This window comes from Pygoscelis adeliae, unplaced genomic scaffold (genome assembly GCF_000699105.1).
Source record: "Pygoscelis adeliae isolate BGI_AS28 unplaced genomic scaffold, ASM69910v1 Scaffold329, whole genome shotgun sequence".
NCBI classification, from domain to species: Eukaryota; Metazoa; Chordata; class Aves; order Sphenisciformes; family Spheniscidae; genus Pygoscelis; species Pygoscelis adeliae.
In genome coordinates this window covers 991,467-1,006,922 of record NW_008825554.1, presented here as the reverse complement: position 1 = coordinate 1,006,922, position 15,456 = coordinate 991,467, and the positions used below count along the sequence as shown (strand labels likewise).

The 15,456-nt window shown below is 38.3% G+C and overlaps 1 protein-coding gene across 1 annotated transcript in view; it reads left to right on the top strand.

Moving 5' to 3' along the window:
* Positions 1 to 12,337: 12,337 nt before the first annotated feature.
* The window catches only part of PDE7A (phosphodiesterase 7A), a 43,280-nt gene continuing 40,161 nt past the window's right edge, over positions 12,338 to 15,456 (top strand). Inside the window, exon 1 of the mRNA XM_009332224.1 lies at positions 12,338 to 12,467. Within this exon, the coding sequence (XP_009330499.1) occupies positions 12,408 to 12,467 (60 nt within the window). The 5' untranslated portion in view covers positions 12,338 to 12,407. The remainder of the gene's footprint in view (positions 12,468 to 15,456) is intronic.

Genomic DNA, 15,456 nt, shown 5'->3' with positions numbered 1-15,456 from the left:
TTTTTTTTTTTAAATTGAAAGAAAACAAACTATGACACAACAGTTTTCTTCCCTTATGGATATAATTCTAAAGAGAAGCACAGCATTTAGGAAATATGCATTTGGATTGCCTGTGCAATCCATGTTAATGCATTGTGAGGTTTTAATTTTGTTAATATTTTTGCAGGAAATCTCTGCCTCCTTTATTGCACAAAATGTACTTGCTTGTGTTGTGAGAAGCGTTATAACCATTCCTTGTGTTTTTTTGTCTAAGAAGAATGGAGGATTGTGTGTACTTATGAGGCAGTTAAATGCCACTCTGGAGAGAAAGACTTCTCATGCTTCCATCTTGTAATTGCTTATTAGTGCAGACGTGTAAATCAAGCTCTTCCTAGATCATGATTGTGTGCTTCTCATTTGTTAAGTGCTTGATGTGAGATCTTGCAGCCTGATTTGACTTTCCTGCCCTCTTCGTCCCCTCCACCTGCTCCCAACAGAGGAAAAAGCTGAGGCTGCGGAGCTATGCTTACATGAGGGCTGTATGTGATTAAAAAATTGGAATAATACAATTCTAGCAGTCTTAAATTGGGTGCCCAGAAGGACTGATGTTTGGGCTCTGATCTGTTTGTGCTGGGCTGGGGTTTTGAAGATGAGTACTTGTGAAGTGCTCTGGTATTTTTGATGAGTGTTTTAGAGAAGCCACTGAGAAAATTAATTCTGCCTTTGGAGTTTGAGCATTTGGCAATACGTGAAGCCAACTGCCATTTCAGACCTTTCACTTTTCTTTTTAAGTAAAGAATTATGACTTAATTATGGGAGCAACAACCTATGTGCATAAATTGACTTGGGAGCTCTGTGGAAAACCAACATGAATCTTACTCTTGGTCTATTAAAAAAAAAAAGTATATGCTGTAAGAGAATTTAGTTAAGATGCACCAATACTCTTTTTTTTTCTTTTCTATTTTTTGGGGTGTGTGTAAAATTAAGGACATCATAAGTATGAATGATAAGCAGCTGACTGTGTTGGCTAATGATTTATTGCCATGAATACCTTTAAGTTCAGGATATTTTCAAAAATGTCTGTATCATTTTTCTAGAAGGACGTGTCTGAAACTTCCTTGAAAGAAGTAGAAATTACTTAGTAGCAATATTCATCTGTCTCAAAGCAGAATAAAAGTTCAGTGTTGAAAATCAATTGATCTGTTATCTTCAGGATTTGAAAAGTTTTTGCTTTTCACAGTTCAGAAAGTGAATGAAAGACCAAGAGTTAGGCTTTTCACCAGGCTGATGGGTCAGCCACAGTACGTGGTACTTTTCCTTCCCTGTTCCCCTGCAGTATTATTTGGTGGGATGTGATACAAAAGAGGGGACATTAGGATGAGAGTGAGTTCTTTGATTACACATGGAAAATTTTGGTTAGAAGCACGAAGAACAACTTGTAATTTTGTGTAGGAAGCAGTAAAGAAAAAGTTGGGTTAATTGTGGTGGAAGCAAACTGATTTATAGCATGGGAAGCAAAGCTCTGCTGTGTATGTCACAGGTTGGCTCCCCATGTTACCCCCCAAAATCAGGGATCTTGAACTACAGGCTAGGGTTGCATTTCTTTCTATTTTTTCTAGTAAGTCTTTGGGGGTAGGCTCAGTGCTTCCAGTACTGTTCCCTTCAGGAGCAATGACATCCATATTCAGTAACTGTTTTAAAGCAAAGGATCTTTTTAGTGTTTTCTATTATTCTTTTGTTCTGATCTTTAGTTCTACGTGCTCATCTATATTTCCATAAGTCTTAAAATTCCTTCATAAGGTAAGAAAGGCTTTAATTATATTGAGGCTCGTGTCTGTCTTCCATCATATTTGGAGAAGTAGCTGACAGCCGATCCTCCTTCCCCCCAGAGAATGGAGCGAGTGGTGCTGTACGCCTCTTGATCTGCAGACTCCCAGCTCTGACAGAGTGATGAGGAGCCTGGAAGTATGCTACGGTCGTGCAAGTTACTCCTCTCTTTCTCTTCCCTCGTTTTCCGAATGTGTTTCGGAGGTTGGTTATGTAGCTTAATTGTTTTGCCATTCTGCTGCTTTCCAAAAGTCCCTCTCTAAAATTAGATCACTACATTCATAAGGAAATTATGATCCGATATACTAGACTTTCCCCTTACTGCCTAAGTCATGTAACATTAATGAAATTAATTGTGTCTTAGTGTTCTTAGTTTGTCGTGCATAGACAGCACAAATTTAGTACTGGAGATAATCCCGTAGCAAGCTGAAATGGCTTCTCACAGAACAACGGGATGATTAGTGACACTGAATTTGAAGACAGAACTGGGATCTGGTAATAAAAACCTGTGTGATTTCTGAAATATTAAATGCTTTCAAATGTACTAAGCTGAACTACTGTTCAGGGTTCTCAGTGAAAATGAAAGGTTTTAACACCAGCTTGTGTGCAAACAGAGAATACTGCAAGCGGACTAAACCCAAGGCTTCAAATAATAAATTCACCCAAAGTAGCTAACTGTTGCCTTAATTAGATACAGCTTCAAAGCGTATGCTAAGATTTTTCCACTACAGCTTTTCATCACTTCCACAAGTTCAGCACGCCCTATACAGATGCTTAATTTGTATGCTGGGCCCTGTGATAAAGCTATTTCTGTCGATGAGATTCCAAAATTATAGGCACTGATGTCAATGCAGATGAGGTTAGCCTAATTTGGTCAAGAGAGGGCTATGCCATGCAAAATCTTCTTTACATGGGCACATAAAGGCCAGTGCCAAGACTGACAGGTGTCCGGTGGGTGGCAAGGAGCTTCAGAGATAAACATTCTTGTTGGTACTGCTACAATTCTTGCTTCTTTAAGAAACAATGTAACAATTATATGGCTTATTTTCAGTATCCCTGCAGGATAACTAAATAAAATGGAAATGGAAGTTAATTTTACAAATGTAAATCTTTTAAATCCTAACGAAATAACTTTTTTTTATGCTAGATTCTTAAATTCAATTTCTGTGTAAAGTTAAAGCTCAACAATGAAAGTAGCATCTTGTTACCTTCAAAAATGGATTATTAAGTTCAGTGGTATTCTGCTGTGAAATCCCTGTAAGAAAAATTACTTGAAAGTGGTTTTTAATTGTAGGAGGTCTCAATGTTGTAAATGCAATAGAATGCACACTCAAGTTGAATAATGAGAACAACTGTATTTTTGAGAAGGCTGTAGAAGGATATTAGTTGTAGTTGAAGTCCCTGAACTTTTTTTCTGCTAGCTTTCCACCTTTTTTCTATGTCAATGTGTCAGCTGTGAAGTGTATCAAAAAAGTATTATTCTATTAATAGAACACTTTCTTTATATGCCTGTTCCCATACCTCCTTCCGTGCCTCCCCCTAATAGGAGATTGCAATCACGTGGATTTTTTTTTTGCCTGGGAATTTTTTTTATATTAGTTTTGAGCTTGTAATTCTTCTGTTCCTTTGTCAGCTATCTCTGTCTTAGTACTGATGTATTTAAAAAAAAAACAACCAAACAACTCTTTCTTTGTATCCATAAGAAAAAATACCTTATGCTGACATCTCTGTAACAGAAGGCTGAACCTTTTCAGTGTATTTCAGTCTCAAACACAGTAGTCTTTTTCAGTTTAACACCTGCAGACATAAGGCACAACGCTACTGAAAAACTCTCTCTTACTGGGTCAGCTTTATCTATAGTGGGTGAGATGCTGAAATAAGTAGTTTAGGTTTTTGATGAAAAGTGTTTGGATGCATGGATTGCTGGCACCCATGTGCTAACAGAATATTAATGGAAGGCAATAACTATATGTTTTACAAATGTGTTAATGTCTAAAATATGTTTTGCATGAAAATGCCTTTATTAAGCTTTATTAGCAAGTTTTTAAAGCATTCACTGTAAGAAATTTGCATCTGCTACAGGTCAGAGAAGGAGACTTTAGAAGTACGTAAGATGGGGTTGTATCGGTAGCCTGGAAAGTGAGGGAAGGTGTGCAATGGCAGGTGTCGAACTGTGGCATTTGGAAGGTTAGGGTTTTCAGCTTACAGTCCCGTTAGAGTCCTTCCAAGTTTAAGTAGTTCAGCTGAAATTGGTCTGCTTAACCAGTTCAGTTGAAATTGGTCAGCTTAACCTTAATGGCATCGGTTTAATTGGTTCTTGGGGAAAATGCATGGAAGACTGCAAGCATTTTTGGGTATGGTGCGTAAGCAAGTTCTGAAATAAATGATTAGTGCAGACGACTCTCCAGATGAATTTTCTTTGGAAAGAACATTGTAGCAAAAACTAATTCTGCTAATGTTGTGGTTTGTTTTTTGGTTTGGTGTCCCCCCCCCCTCCCCTGCCCTGCCCTGCCCCAAGCTTAAAATGTTAGATTTTTGAGGTGGAAGATGATGAATGTAGTTGGCCAATGTAACTTCACTTAACCTTTTTTGTACTTCAGATACTATGTGATGCTGCTTAGTTATGTGCTTTGCTTTTTTGTGAAATGCTTGGGCACGGCCAATCTGATCTTTCTCTGAATCTCTTTAATCTTTATAAACTCTGCAGTGACTGTTTAAGTTAAATATTATTTTCATCTGTAATGCCATCATATTTTAAATAAAATACTATATTGATTTGTGGATTTGACAGCAGATGGTGTAACCAATTTCAGTGTTTGTCCTGTGTAGTCATTGAGTTATTTTAATGAAAATGATTACAGAATAGGAAAATAAAAGCTAGGCTTGATTTATTTCAGATGTTCTGTTGCCATCTCTGCTTAATTTATTAATGTGAAACTTCCAGCTTTCCTGTTGAAATTTAATCTTTTTTGACAACATAATATTTTCATGGTTTTTTGTGATGTCTAACAAGGAACCAGAAACAAAGATGATTTTATTACTGCCTTTTTAATGTTTAGCATATTTTTGGAGCTTTAGCATATGCCTGTGTACCTGGGGAAATGCTGAAATGTGTTTTTTCTGTGGGAACTCTTAAATTTTTTAAAATAAAAATTTATCTAAAATCCTTGCATAAGTACCTGCTTGTAATAAAGGGAAGCTGTGTTGCCTGGGGAGTCTCAACAGATGTCATTATTTTAATTTTGTGTAAACTACTCTTTGAATACTTCCTACAAAGTGAATTGAATTGAGTATGAGGGGGTTAAAAGTACCTTTTAGCAGTGCTGGAGTAGTGAAAACGTGCTAGTCAAGAACCAGGCAGGCAGATGTTACTGAGGCTGAGAGGGAAGTGAGTCCCCCTAGTTATGGGAGATTACCCATCACTTGGGAGCCGAATAGAAGCTCTTAGGTTTTTTTTTTTTAATTCAATCTCTTAATTTCTGCTTGCTTTTCATGTCTGAATGAGAGAGAAGTCAGGGAGCAAGTCAAAAGGAGCAGCTCACATTGTACCCTGCCCTTTTAGCCTTGCACTGCGTTGCTCTCTTCTCTGGGTTCATGAGCTAGACAGACACATCTGTGGAAATTCATACATACAGCTGCTGTCTGGGGAGGCCCCGATTGCTTCCTGTGCTGCCCCTTTCCACACACAGGCTTCTAGGAGCTGTGAAGCTGCAGCGGTGAGCTAGTAGCGTTCATACAAGAATAAAAGTTATTGGAGAAGCTTCTCTCCAAGGAAAAAAGCTTAAGCCTTGAATTTAGAGGACAAACTTCTTGTGTCCTTTGCGTCTTCTGTAGATAATTTATGAAGAATTATAAGATGCAACTACTGTGACTTAAATTTCTGTAATTTCCTTTTCTGATGTGGTGATGTGTTGACAATTTTGTGATGTTGTCTTTCTGTGAGATTGTAACCTCAATGTTTTTTTATTTAGGTTTCCAGTTAAGACAGACAGTAAGACAGTCTTTCACTGTTCAAAGGATGTGCTTCAGAAATAGAACATAGACTTTGTAATAAAACATTTAAAACATTGGTAGCTTTTCTTGTCACACATTACTATTCATCTGTTTTCACCTACATAGCCAGGTTACTTGAAATATGTGAAGTATGTGGGAATTGAAATTAGGCTTTATTTGCTTCCAATATACCATTCAATCTTTGAAGGTGTGTTTAATAGTAACTCATGGTAAACTGGTAACAGTTTAATTTAATTTTAATTAACAATGTAATTTTAATTAACAATTTAATTAGTTACAGGTAACTGGTAAACATAGTAACATGGTAAACATGGTAACTCAGAGCAGCTAAAACTCAATTTCTTGCATCTCACCTTCAGAACAGTCTATCAATGGATTGCAGTCTGAGGCCCTGACGGTACTTTGCCTTATAACAATGGTGCCATTTTTTAACTCTTCAAAAACATGGATGAAGGCATTCGTATTGAACTCTGAAACTGGTCCAGTTTCTTGCTGTGTCACAGACCTTTTGTGAATGAGCAGATGACAGTATCTGCCAACAGGTGTGGACAGATGCAAGGTGATGTAGACCAGCCCTGGTTGAGCATCCGTACAACCATGCTAAAATGGTTCTCTGTCCAAGGTAATAAGCCTCACTACATCTGACAGACAGTTGAAAAATAAATATTTTTGTCATGTGTTATTTAGGAAATATGTGTGTAGACTGTCACCTCAACTTTTTAATACTTTTTTTTGTTTCTTTAAAGAGCATTTGGTAAAAGTGGAGTATAGCTTCTTGCCAACATCTCTTGCCTGGAGAGAAGCAGAAATCTAAGTTCTGTGGTTTTAAACAAAGCTCTAAAATGCAATAGTAAGTAAGCAGCCTCAGAAAATGGGTATCTGAAAAAAATTAAGAATACTGTATTGTAGAACTTCAGTTCTTTGGCTAGGTATGTTTTCCTAAGAACAAGGGTTATATGGTACAAACTGGCACAGTGACAAATGATCCAATTTAGATCCTTTTAAATGTATAATGGTATGTTCTTTGTAGAAACTCTGAGATTTACTATGTTAGGCAAAACAAATCACCAGAAGATTAACTAAAGTTCATGAGATGACGGAGGCACTGAGAGTATTCTAATTTGTGTTGGAAAAGAAGCATTTTAGAAAGAAGTAATCTGTTTCTAGATGTTTAATCTATGCAAGGAAATTAAAAATGCTTTCTTATCCACCCCTCAACTAAGATACGTTCATTTTTGCCAAATCACTTTTTCAGTGTTACACAGCCATTTCTATTAACCTGCGTAAGTATGATGTTGAGCAAATAAGATGAAAGGTTAAAAATGGCCATCAGAAAAATGCAATGTTAAATCTTTGCGAAAGTAAGCACATTATTAATGTGATTTGTTTATAAAATATAGAATACCTCTTACCCCTTTTGGAAATGCAGTGCACACAGGATGATCCTGATAGTTTTCTGTTGCTACATTAGAGTAGCTGATGAATGAGTGGTGGTATGGAAATACACGTTGTTGGCTTCCTTTCGTTCATTGAGATTGGATCCTTTCTTTTCTAAGGGGGGTTCTTTCTTTTTCTATCTTATTGAAGACTGAAATGGAAGAGTTCTAAAAATGAAAAGTGGTCTTTAAGGAAATTGCCAAATTCTGCCTTCTGGATCTGTAGCTATCCTTGGCTTTGGAAGATCACGTTCTGGAGTTCTAAGCCCTTCGTTTAAGATCAGCCAGCCTTTTGAGTTTAGTTGCAATGAGTTAGGAAGTAATGATGATTTATATGTGGTAACAAAGGTGAATTTTGCCAACTTCAATTTTTCATGTTTGCTTATTGCTTACTAGCTGATATGTAGCTTTATGTGGTTGTCACCATCCCTGGAGATATTTAAAAGACATGTAGATGTGGCGCTTAGGGACATGGTTTAGCGGTAGACTTGGCAGTGTTATGTTTACGGTTGGACTCAATGATCTTAAAGGTCTTTTCTAAACTAAATGATTCTATGATTTTATTAATATCAGTTAGAAAAGTTGAAATCTTGTACCTAGTTGCAACACAGGCTAAGATGGCAAATCTTTTAAATAAGAAGCTGAATTGAAAGTAAAATGCTTAGATAACATTTTAAATTAAGACAAACAGAAGTAGCATTTGTAAAAGTTGGTCATTGTGTATACATTGTGAAATTCTGAAAGGTCTGCTCTCAGTATCTGTAGAAATAATGGCATATTTTCCTCTTATTTTTTCCTTGAGTGCAGTGTTTAGTGGTTGGGTTGTGCTGCAGCAATAGCTACCCACATTTGTTACAAGAATACTTCTCGCAGATTACCATTTAATTATTCTTTGTAGTGAAGTCTGCTGGAGAGAGAGATCACACATGATAGATAATGAGGCAGGGAGAAAAGCGAAGAAAAGATGGAAATTAGTTGAGAGCTGTGTGGGTTGTTTTTTTTTCACTACGTGCTGATGAATTGGTGAATGATAGGCTTATTCCTCTGCTGTCTTTACATGCTGTTAATATAAATACGGTTAAGTTCCCCAACTGGTCCATAACAGATAATATGCCAGTCAGGAGTGTATCCTAGAAATCGGTGTGCCGCAAGCCACTGTTCTGTGGCTGTTCTGGAAGGGGTTTTTGAAGGGCAAAGGGGACTCCATGGGGATCTCATTTCTGGGCCAGGTGTACAAGTGCATGCATGTGAAATCAGGTCATTCTGGCAAGTAGGAGTGATTAGCAATGGGCCTCAAACTTATGTGTAAAAACTCGTGGTGATGGAGATCTGTGAAGCCCTGCTGCATTTAAACAGGAGCATCATATGAGACCCAATAATGCCTGTGAAATACAGTGCTGTTGCTTCAACCTGGATTTCCTGTAGGTGTTATTGAAACGTTTTTTTTTGGGGGGGAACATTTAAAGACAGTTCTGTACATATAGTGGTTACTGAGGTTGTAAGGCAACACTGAGTCATTATTCAGGACTGCTGAAATTTATTAAAAAAAAAAAAAGGGTTGGAACAGATGGGTATTTAGAAATACACAAGTAAAACTGGGATCCTGTACTTGGTACTTCAAATAAGAGTACGCTAAGAGGAAATACCGGGTTTCCATGTGGAGCCTTGAAGATCTCTAGGAGCATATATGGAAATAATTGGATCCTTGCAAATCACTGTGGCATATTAATGGCAAGCTGCTTTTAATTGGTGGGAGCTGATGCCATGTGATGCCAGTTTCACAATGAGAGCAAACTGGTATCTTTAGCAAATTCCTTAGTGGAATCTTTGTAACAACTGTTGCAAGACCCCAGGTGCTTTCTGCTGTATTGATAATGAATTCCTGTCTTACAAGGAATTACACAGAAAGGTTTACTCAGCAAATGCAAAAATTGTGGCAAAACATGCCTTTGACTGCTTAGATGCCTCTACAATGTCGTCTATCACTAAGTTTACATCAAAGTCATTGGGATATTTATGTTTGTTTGGAAATGGGAAGAGGCAGCAATTGCACATTTGAGCTTGATGGTAAGGACAAAGGAACTAGATAATGACTTGTATGCTATATTTGAGTGTTAAGTACTGGAAATCTTACCTTATCAAACATGGTATCTCTGCATGCATTGAGGAAAATTAATTTTAGAAAAACTGAAAAAGAATCTCCTAAAAAGCAGGGAAGAAAAAGAGAAGAAGAAAGAAAATGAAACAGCCTTAGGAACTTCCATAATTTTTAAAAGACAAAAAATGCAATGTATGATAGCTGTTCTTTCTGGTGTGCTCCCTCATTTCAAGATGAAGCTGAGACTGATGGTGATGCCCACGGCCCAAGGGTCACTGATTGCACTCCCAGAACTTAGGTAGTATAATAGGTAGCATGTTATCACAGAGGGAATTTAGTACTATCTTATTTTTATGTAGACTTGTACCTGAGGGTTTACCATACTTGATAATGACCTTGAATAATTTCTTTCGTATACTTGTAAAACATCATTTATTTCACCTTCAAATTGTTAATGGGGTTATTCAAAGCAGTACTTTCCCCCAAAGAAGCACTTTAGCTTCTTTGTTGATTTCTTATACTTCTCATACAAACCAGTGCACTTTTTGGTCTTCCTCTGTCTCCAAATTCAGAATCCTATTTCTGAAACAGTCTTTCCATTTCCAAGCCATAGTTAAAACAAATAATGCTGTAGTGGTGCTTAACAGATGGGCAGATATTTTTATTCCTGTGTTCTGGTATTAAACTTATGCATGAGACAATAGTTCTAAGAAAAAACTTTCAGTAAGAGAAGGCTAATTAATTAAACCACTTACTATTGGAAGACAAAAGAGGAAAGGGTGATTACTTTGTATCACTGTGTTTTCTAAGATAATGTTGTGTTTCCGACATTGGTGGAAGAAGGGCTTGCTCCACGCACCCAGGATAAGACCATCCACAGACTCCAAGAACATCTTCATGTGTTTTGAGACAGAAAAACAGAGAAGGCTGATCAGGGATTGAAAATAGTGGTGACGGAGAGAAATGCTTGACCTTTCAAAGAGTATAAGGCTATTTGTGTTAGAGTTTTATTTGGAGGAGAGTTCAGTCTTGAAGCAAATCACCTCATTGTCCCTGTTTATCATGCCCATTTATTTGTTTTTCAGAGTGGTTTTGGTATGTGCTAACTAGGCTCCTTTCAAAAGAAACTAAGCCATTCCACTCCTTGCGTGCACCAAATGTACTCTAATCCTTGATAGGGTCATAGAGGTTTGACCAGTTATCAGTCATTTTTGGCAGCTTTGAACCTCCTGTGGTGGGGTCCAGTTCAGGAAGTTTGAGTAAATGTGGCCTGCAAAAAAAGCCTGCTGGGCTTCATATAGTATAGGTGTAAAGACCTCAGCAGCACCTGTGTTTTGATCTGCTCCAGTTGTGCCAAATTGCTAATGCAGATACAGCCTAATGCCATTTATTGTGGGGTTTAGTTTGTTGGTTTTTTTTTTTTTTTTTAAGTAACATCAGACTGGTGATGACTAATTGTCGGGGTGTCTTAACCTTGTCGAGTGTTTGGAGATGGTAATGTTTTTAAATCTACCTCAGTGACAGTTTGTATTTTGGGTGGAACTTGGCAGACCTTTAGGTAAGTGCTGTATTCATTAAGTGAGGTACCAAAAAGTCTATTCTGAATGTTCTTGCCTATGTTTTTGATCTGACTGGTTTTCAGGGGCATGGGGAGGGGAGAGAGCAGAAGGTATGTGTTTGGAATGTAATGGTGCTGTAAGAACCCACAGCTGGTGCCGAGATCGTGATTATGGCTTAGCCAGCACAAATATTTGGGAATCATATTATAAAATAACAAAGAGCCCTATCCCAGTTACTGAGTCTTCTCCTTCATTCAGTAAACATCCGCTGTGGTATGTGTCCCCTTTTCCTGTGGGTAGGAGGAAATTAATTTCTCAGTGCTAAAGTTACTCCTTTTGTAATCTGTGCTAACTTGTATTTTGCGCACATATTGGAATTTGCAATATGATCATCTTATAATAAAAAAATAATCATAGGAAGAGCAGAATCTTCATAAAATTTATCTTTCAATTATTCAACTTCATCCTTTTAAACTCAGTATCCCACACGCTGTTCCTTTTTTCCCTCCGTAGCTGCTTTTTTTCCAAACTATTTGAGATTTCTTTGTATTTCTGACATGAAACATTTTGTCAGCTTAAAATGACGAAAATGGAAACGCATCTCAAAGCTGCACCAAGTACATCGGACCGCTTGGCTGCATAATCGGGGCTCTCAGAGGAAGTTAGTCTGCTTTCCAACCCTGGAAAGTGCCGGGGGGTGGTGGGGTGGGTGTGAGGGGGATTGTAGGCAAGTTCAACCCTTGGAGCAATAAACCGAAGCAACGTGCCAGTTCAGGCATGAGTATGTGTGGCTAGAAGGGTAGTGTGAAGGATGGCTTGGTATTTAGTGGACAAAAGAGGAGATGAGAGGATCATGACTGGTTTCAGTGATTGCACGTATTCAGTGCATTAACTTTCTTTCATTATTTATAGTAGGTTGCTATAAAAGCAATCTTGAAATACGTTTTGAAGTTCAGTTCATAGCAGTTCTCCAGGCGGCAGAGATAAAAGGAACTTCTGAGTATCAGCTGTGGTGAAATCTGCTGGAAACAGGCTCTTGATAGCATTTAAAGGCAAGGCAGTATCCTGAATTAGCTCAGGTGGTTTGAGTGCTGGAGTTTGATCCTGTAGTCTAGCACACTTTGCTGTATTAAAATGTGTTATAAAAGCATGTAATCGTAGTTTTTCATCTCCCTTAGCGTTTCTGTAGGGTTTAGCAAGGTTTTACTGTTTGCCGTGTCCCCCGGTTGTAAAACTTTCTCGTTGAGCGGGGAGCCGGCGGCGGGGCGTACAGGGCAGCGCCGCTCCGCGGAGCGAGTGGCTGGGCTGTCGGGTGACCGCAGCCTTCGCGCAGCTGCTGGCGGTGCAGGTTTTTTTTTCCCGCCTGCCCGCCTGCCCGCCCGCCTTCTGCCTCACCGCTGCGCGCCACCGCTCGGGCTCTTCGGCCCTCACACAGCTGCCAGCACTGGCGGGGATCGGGGAGGAGGTTATGCTTCAGGTCTTCGGGGTGATCCAATGGGAATTGCATTGATCTGGTGTTTAGCTCTGATCCTTATCAAATGGATTACTTCTAAGGTAGGCTGGTTTGTTATTCTGTTTTGACTAACTGGGTTTATAAGTAGCCTGAGAGAAAACAAGTCATTAAGAACTTGACGAGTACTTATTTTTCCTTTTTATAGCTAATCTGTTTTGGAAACACATCATTCGTCATTTAAAATTGTGTTTCTTAAGTATTCATACATGATTTTGCAGCTCTCGACTTTTGCCTGCCTTGAAGTGGGAAGAGTGTATTTGTAGCAGTGCCAGTTAGGAGACGGGGAAAAGGGAACTGAAATGGCTTCTGAATGGCAGGGGTTTGCTTGCCTCCTTTACTAACAGATCTTCAGTTTTATAGCTCTTCAAAGGCTTTGTGAAAATAAGGAAAAACAATTTTAAAGATAGTGAGAATAATACAGATTAGTGTGTTTTTGCTTCCTGGACAGGATATCCTTTTTGTATTGTTGATTTCAGGGTTACGGGAGTGGAACTACCAGTTTTGTTTGCTTAGGTGAAGAACCGGCTACTTCGCTTACTTTGTAGCCTTTCCATTTGAGATGCCTGTGCTTTGAAAAATGCGTGCTAATGTTAGACAAAATTGGGAGTTCCTATTCTCTCAGTCTAAAGAACGCAAGTGTCCCCATAATGTATATTGTGGTAGTAAATATAGGCGGGATTGGTGCCTGGAGATGAGACCAGGCTCTTCTCAGCATAGCTGCCTAACCTGGAATTAATTCCAAAAGGAGAAATAAATTTAAGTTTAGGATTGTGAAGGAGGGCGAGAACCATTGGAGAGAATGAGGGGAGACTGGAAAAAAACCCACCAGACTTCATGCATTTATATATAGATAGATTTTTTTATTAATACACAACTTTAACATTTTTGTACAATTAACAGGAGAATCTGAACAAATATGAATTTGAATTTGTTGTCAAAACAAGCTTTGCCAGGTATCCATGCCTGAACTCTCCAGTCATTGCCAATAACACAGTTCTAAATTTACTTAAAGCCAAAACGGTCAGGCTTAGTTGCTAGTACTTGTGATAACTTTTGTCACATCAAGAAAAAGATCAGGATACCCTAAGGGATGTACGCTTGTGACTGAAGGCAGATTCTAAATGCCAAAGTTTTACAGCTGGTGTGCTAGCCTAGCACATCATCTGCGTTTTACTGGTATACTGTCAAATTGCTGGTTTTCTGAAACTTGACATAGAGAGCCTGCTCAAGGATTATGTCTGTAATTCAGTTTGGTCAAAGATTCTGTTAAGGTGGGAAAAATAGGAATTCCAGGTAGCTGACATAACACAGTTAAGCATAAAAACCTCTGCTACTTATGGTTGTGTTTTTAAATGTGCTAATGGTTGTTTCTTTTAAAGAATTTTTTTTGGTGTTCATCCAATTATCCTATTTTTGCTGTTGCTTTTGAGTCCTTCTGCCATTCTGATTTAGTTTCTGAAGGTAATACCCCTGTGTGTTTCTGTCCTCACTTAAGTCAATCACTTATGCTTTTTTTAACTATGCTTTCTTTTCTGATCAGTTTTCAAGCTTTTGTTTTGTATATTTTTGTAAAATCTTGAAGTTTTTATGTTGATAAAACTTTGGGCAAATCTTATGATGCCACATGATATACAACTAAGGTGTATAAGAGAAAATACCTTACAGATGCTTGTTAGATGTATGTATCGCTAACATTGATAACTGTCATTCAAACAATAGCTAAGTTCATAAATGATTGCCATCTGTCTTGGGAGACGATCATGTGAAATAGCTTTATATGGAAGAAAATACTAAAATTGTCACATTCAGATATTTGAAGGGGGTGTGTGTGTCTTATTGCTGATTAGTATTGCCTTCCTGAAATTAACTATATTTTCTTATCGCTGGTTTGATAAACTTTCAAAATACTGCTTTGAACTCCAGTGAAATACTTAGAAAATAGTAGTAGGACTGTTTTGCAGTGGCTTGCCTGAGTTCAACGACAGTTTCTTAGAGTGCTTTGAAAGAACATTTTCCAGTCCTTTAGTGAGTAAAAACTTGGTGATGTCTTGTGGAAAACTGTGGATCTTACATTAGCATGGAACTTTTAATTACTTGAAATAATTCTAAGAATTATAATAAATTACAGTCTCGCTTTTGAAATCCAATATTAGTTGGAGAAATCCAGTCTAATTAGTTTGTCATTCTAGGGACTTCTAGTTGATAAACTGTCTTAGAATCTTAAATAGTTTCCAAGTGTGTATATTTGAGGCAGCATAAGCAATCAATTGCAGTTGCCATGATATAACAACTTCTCCAAACTTGTTCTCAATTTCTCTTCCTGAAAACAATCCTTTGATTGTTGGGCAAATAACTTGGGCAGAAAAGCCAAGTAGGTAAAAACACCTGACTGGCTGTGTTGCTGTCCTCTGGCTTTTCTTTCCCAGCTTCTGAATAAACAACTGAGTCACAAAATGAGGGTTGTGTACTCCATCAAAAAGCATAGAGAGCTCTTTCTGATGCGAGGTAATGAATTTTGAAGGCCAACAACTCTACCAGTTTCTTTCTGCTGTTACAGAATGAGACCATGTCCTGTTTTTGGCTGGGATAGAGTTAATTTTCTTCCTAGTAGCTGGTACAGTGCTGTGTTTTGGATTCAGGGTGAGAATAACATTGATAACACACGGATGTTTTAGTTGTTGCTAAGCTGTGCTTACACTAGTCAAGGACTTTTCAGCTTCCCATGCTCTACCGACTGAGAAGGCTGGAGGGGCACAAGAAGCTGGGAGGGGGCACAGCCAGGACAGCTGACCCAAACTGGCCACAGGGATATTCCATACCATGTGACGTCATGCTCAGTATATAAACTGGGGGAAAGCTGGCTCGGGGGGGCTGCTGCTCGGGGACTGGCTGGGCATCGGTCAGTGGGTGGTGAGCAATTGCACTGTGCATCACTTGCTTTGTATATTTTAATTATTCTTGTTATTATTATTACTAATTTATTTCAACTATTAAACTGTTCTTATCTCAACCCACGAGTTTTCTCACTTC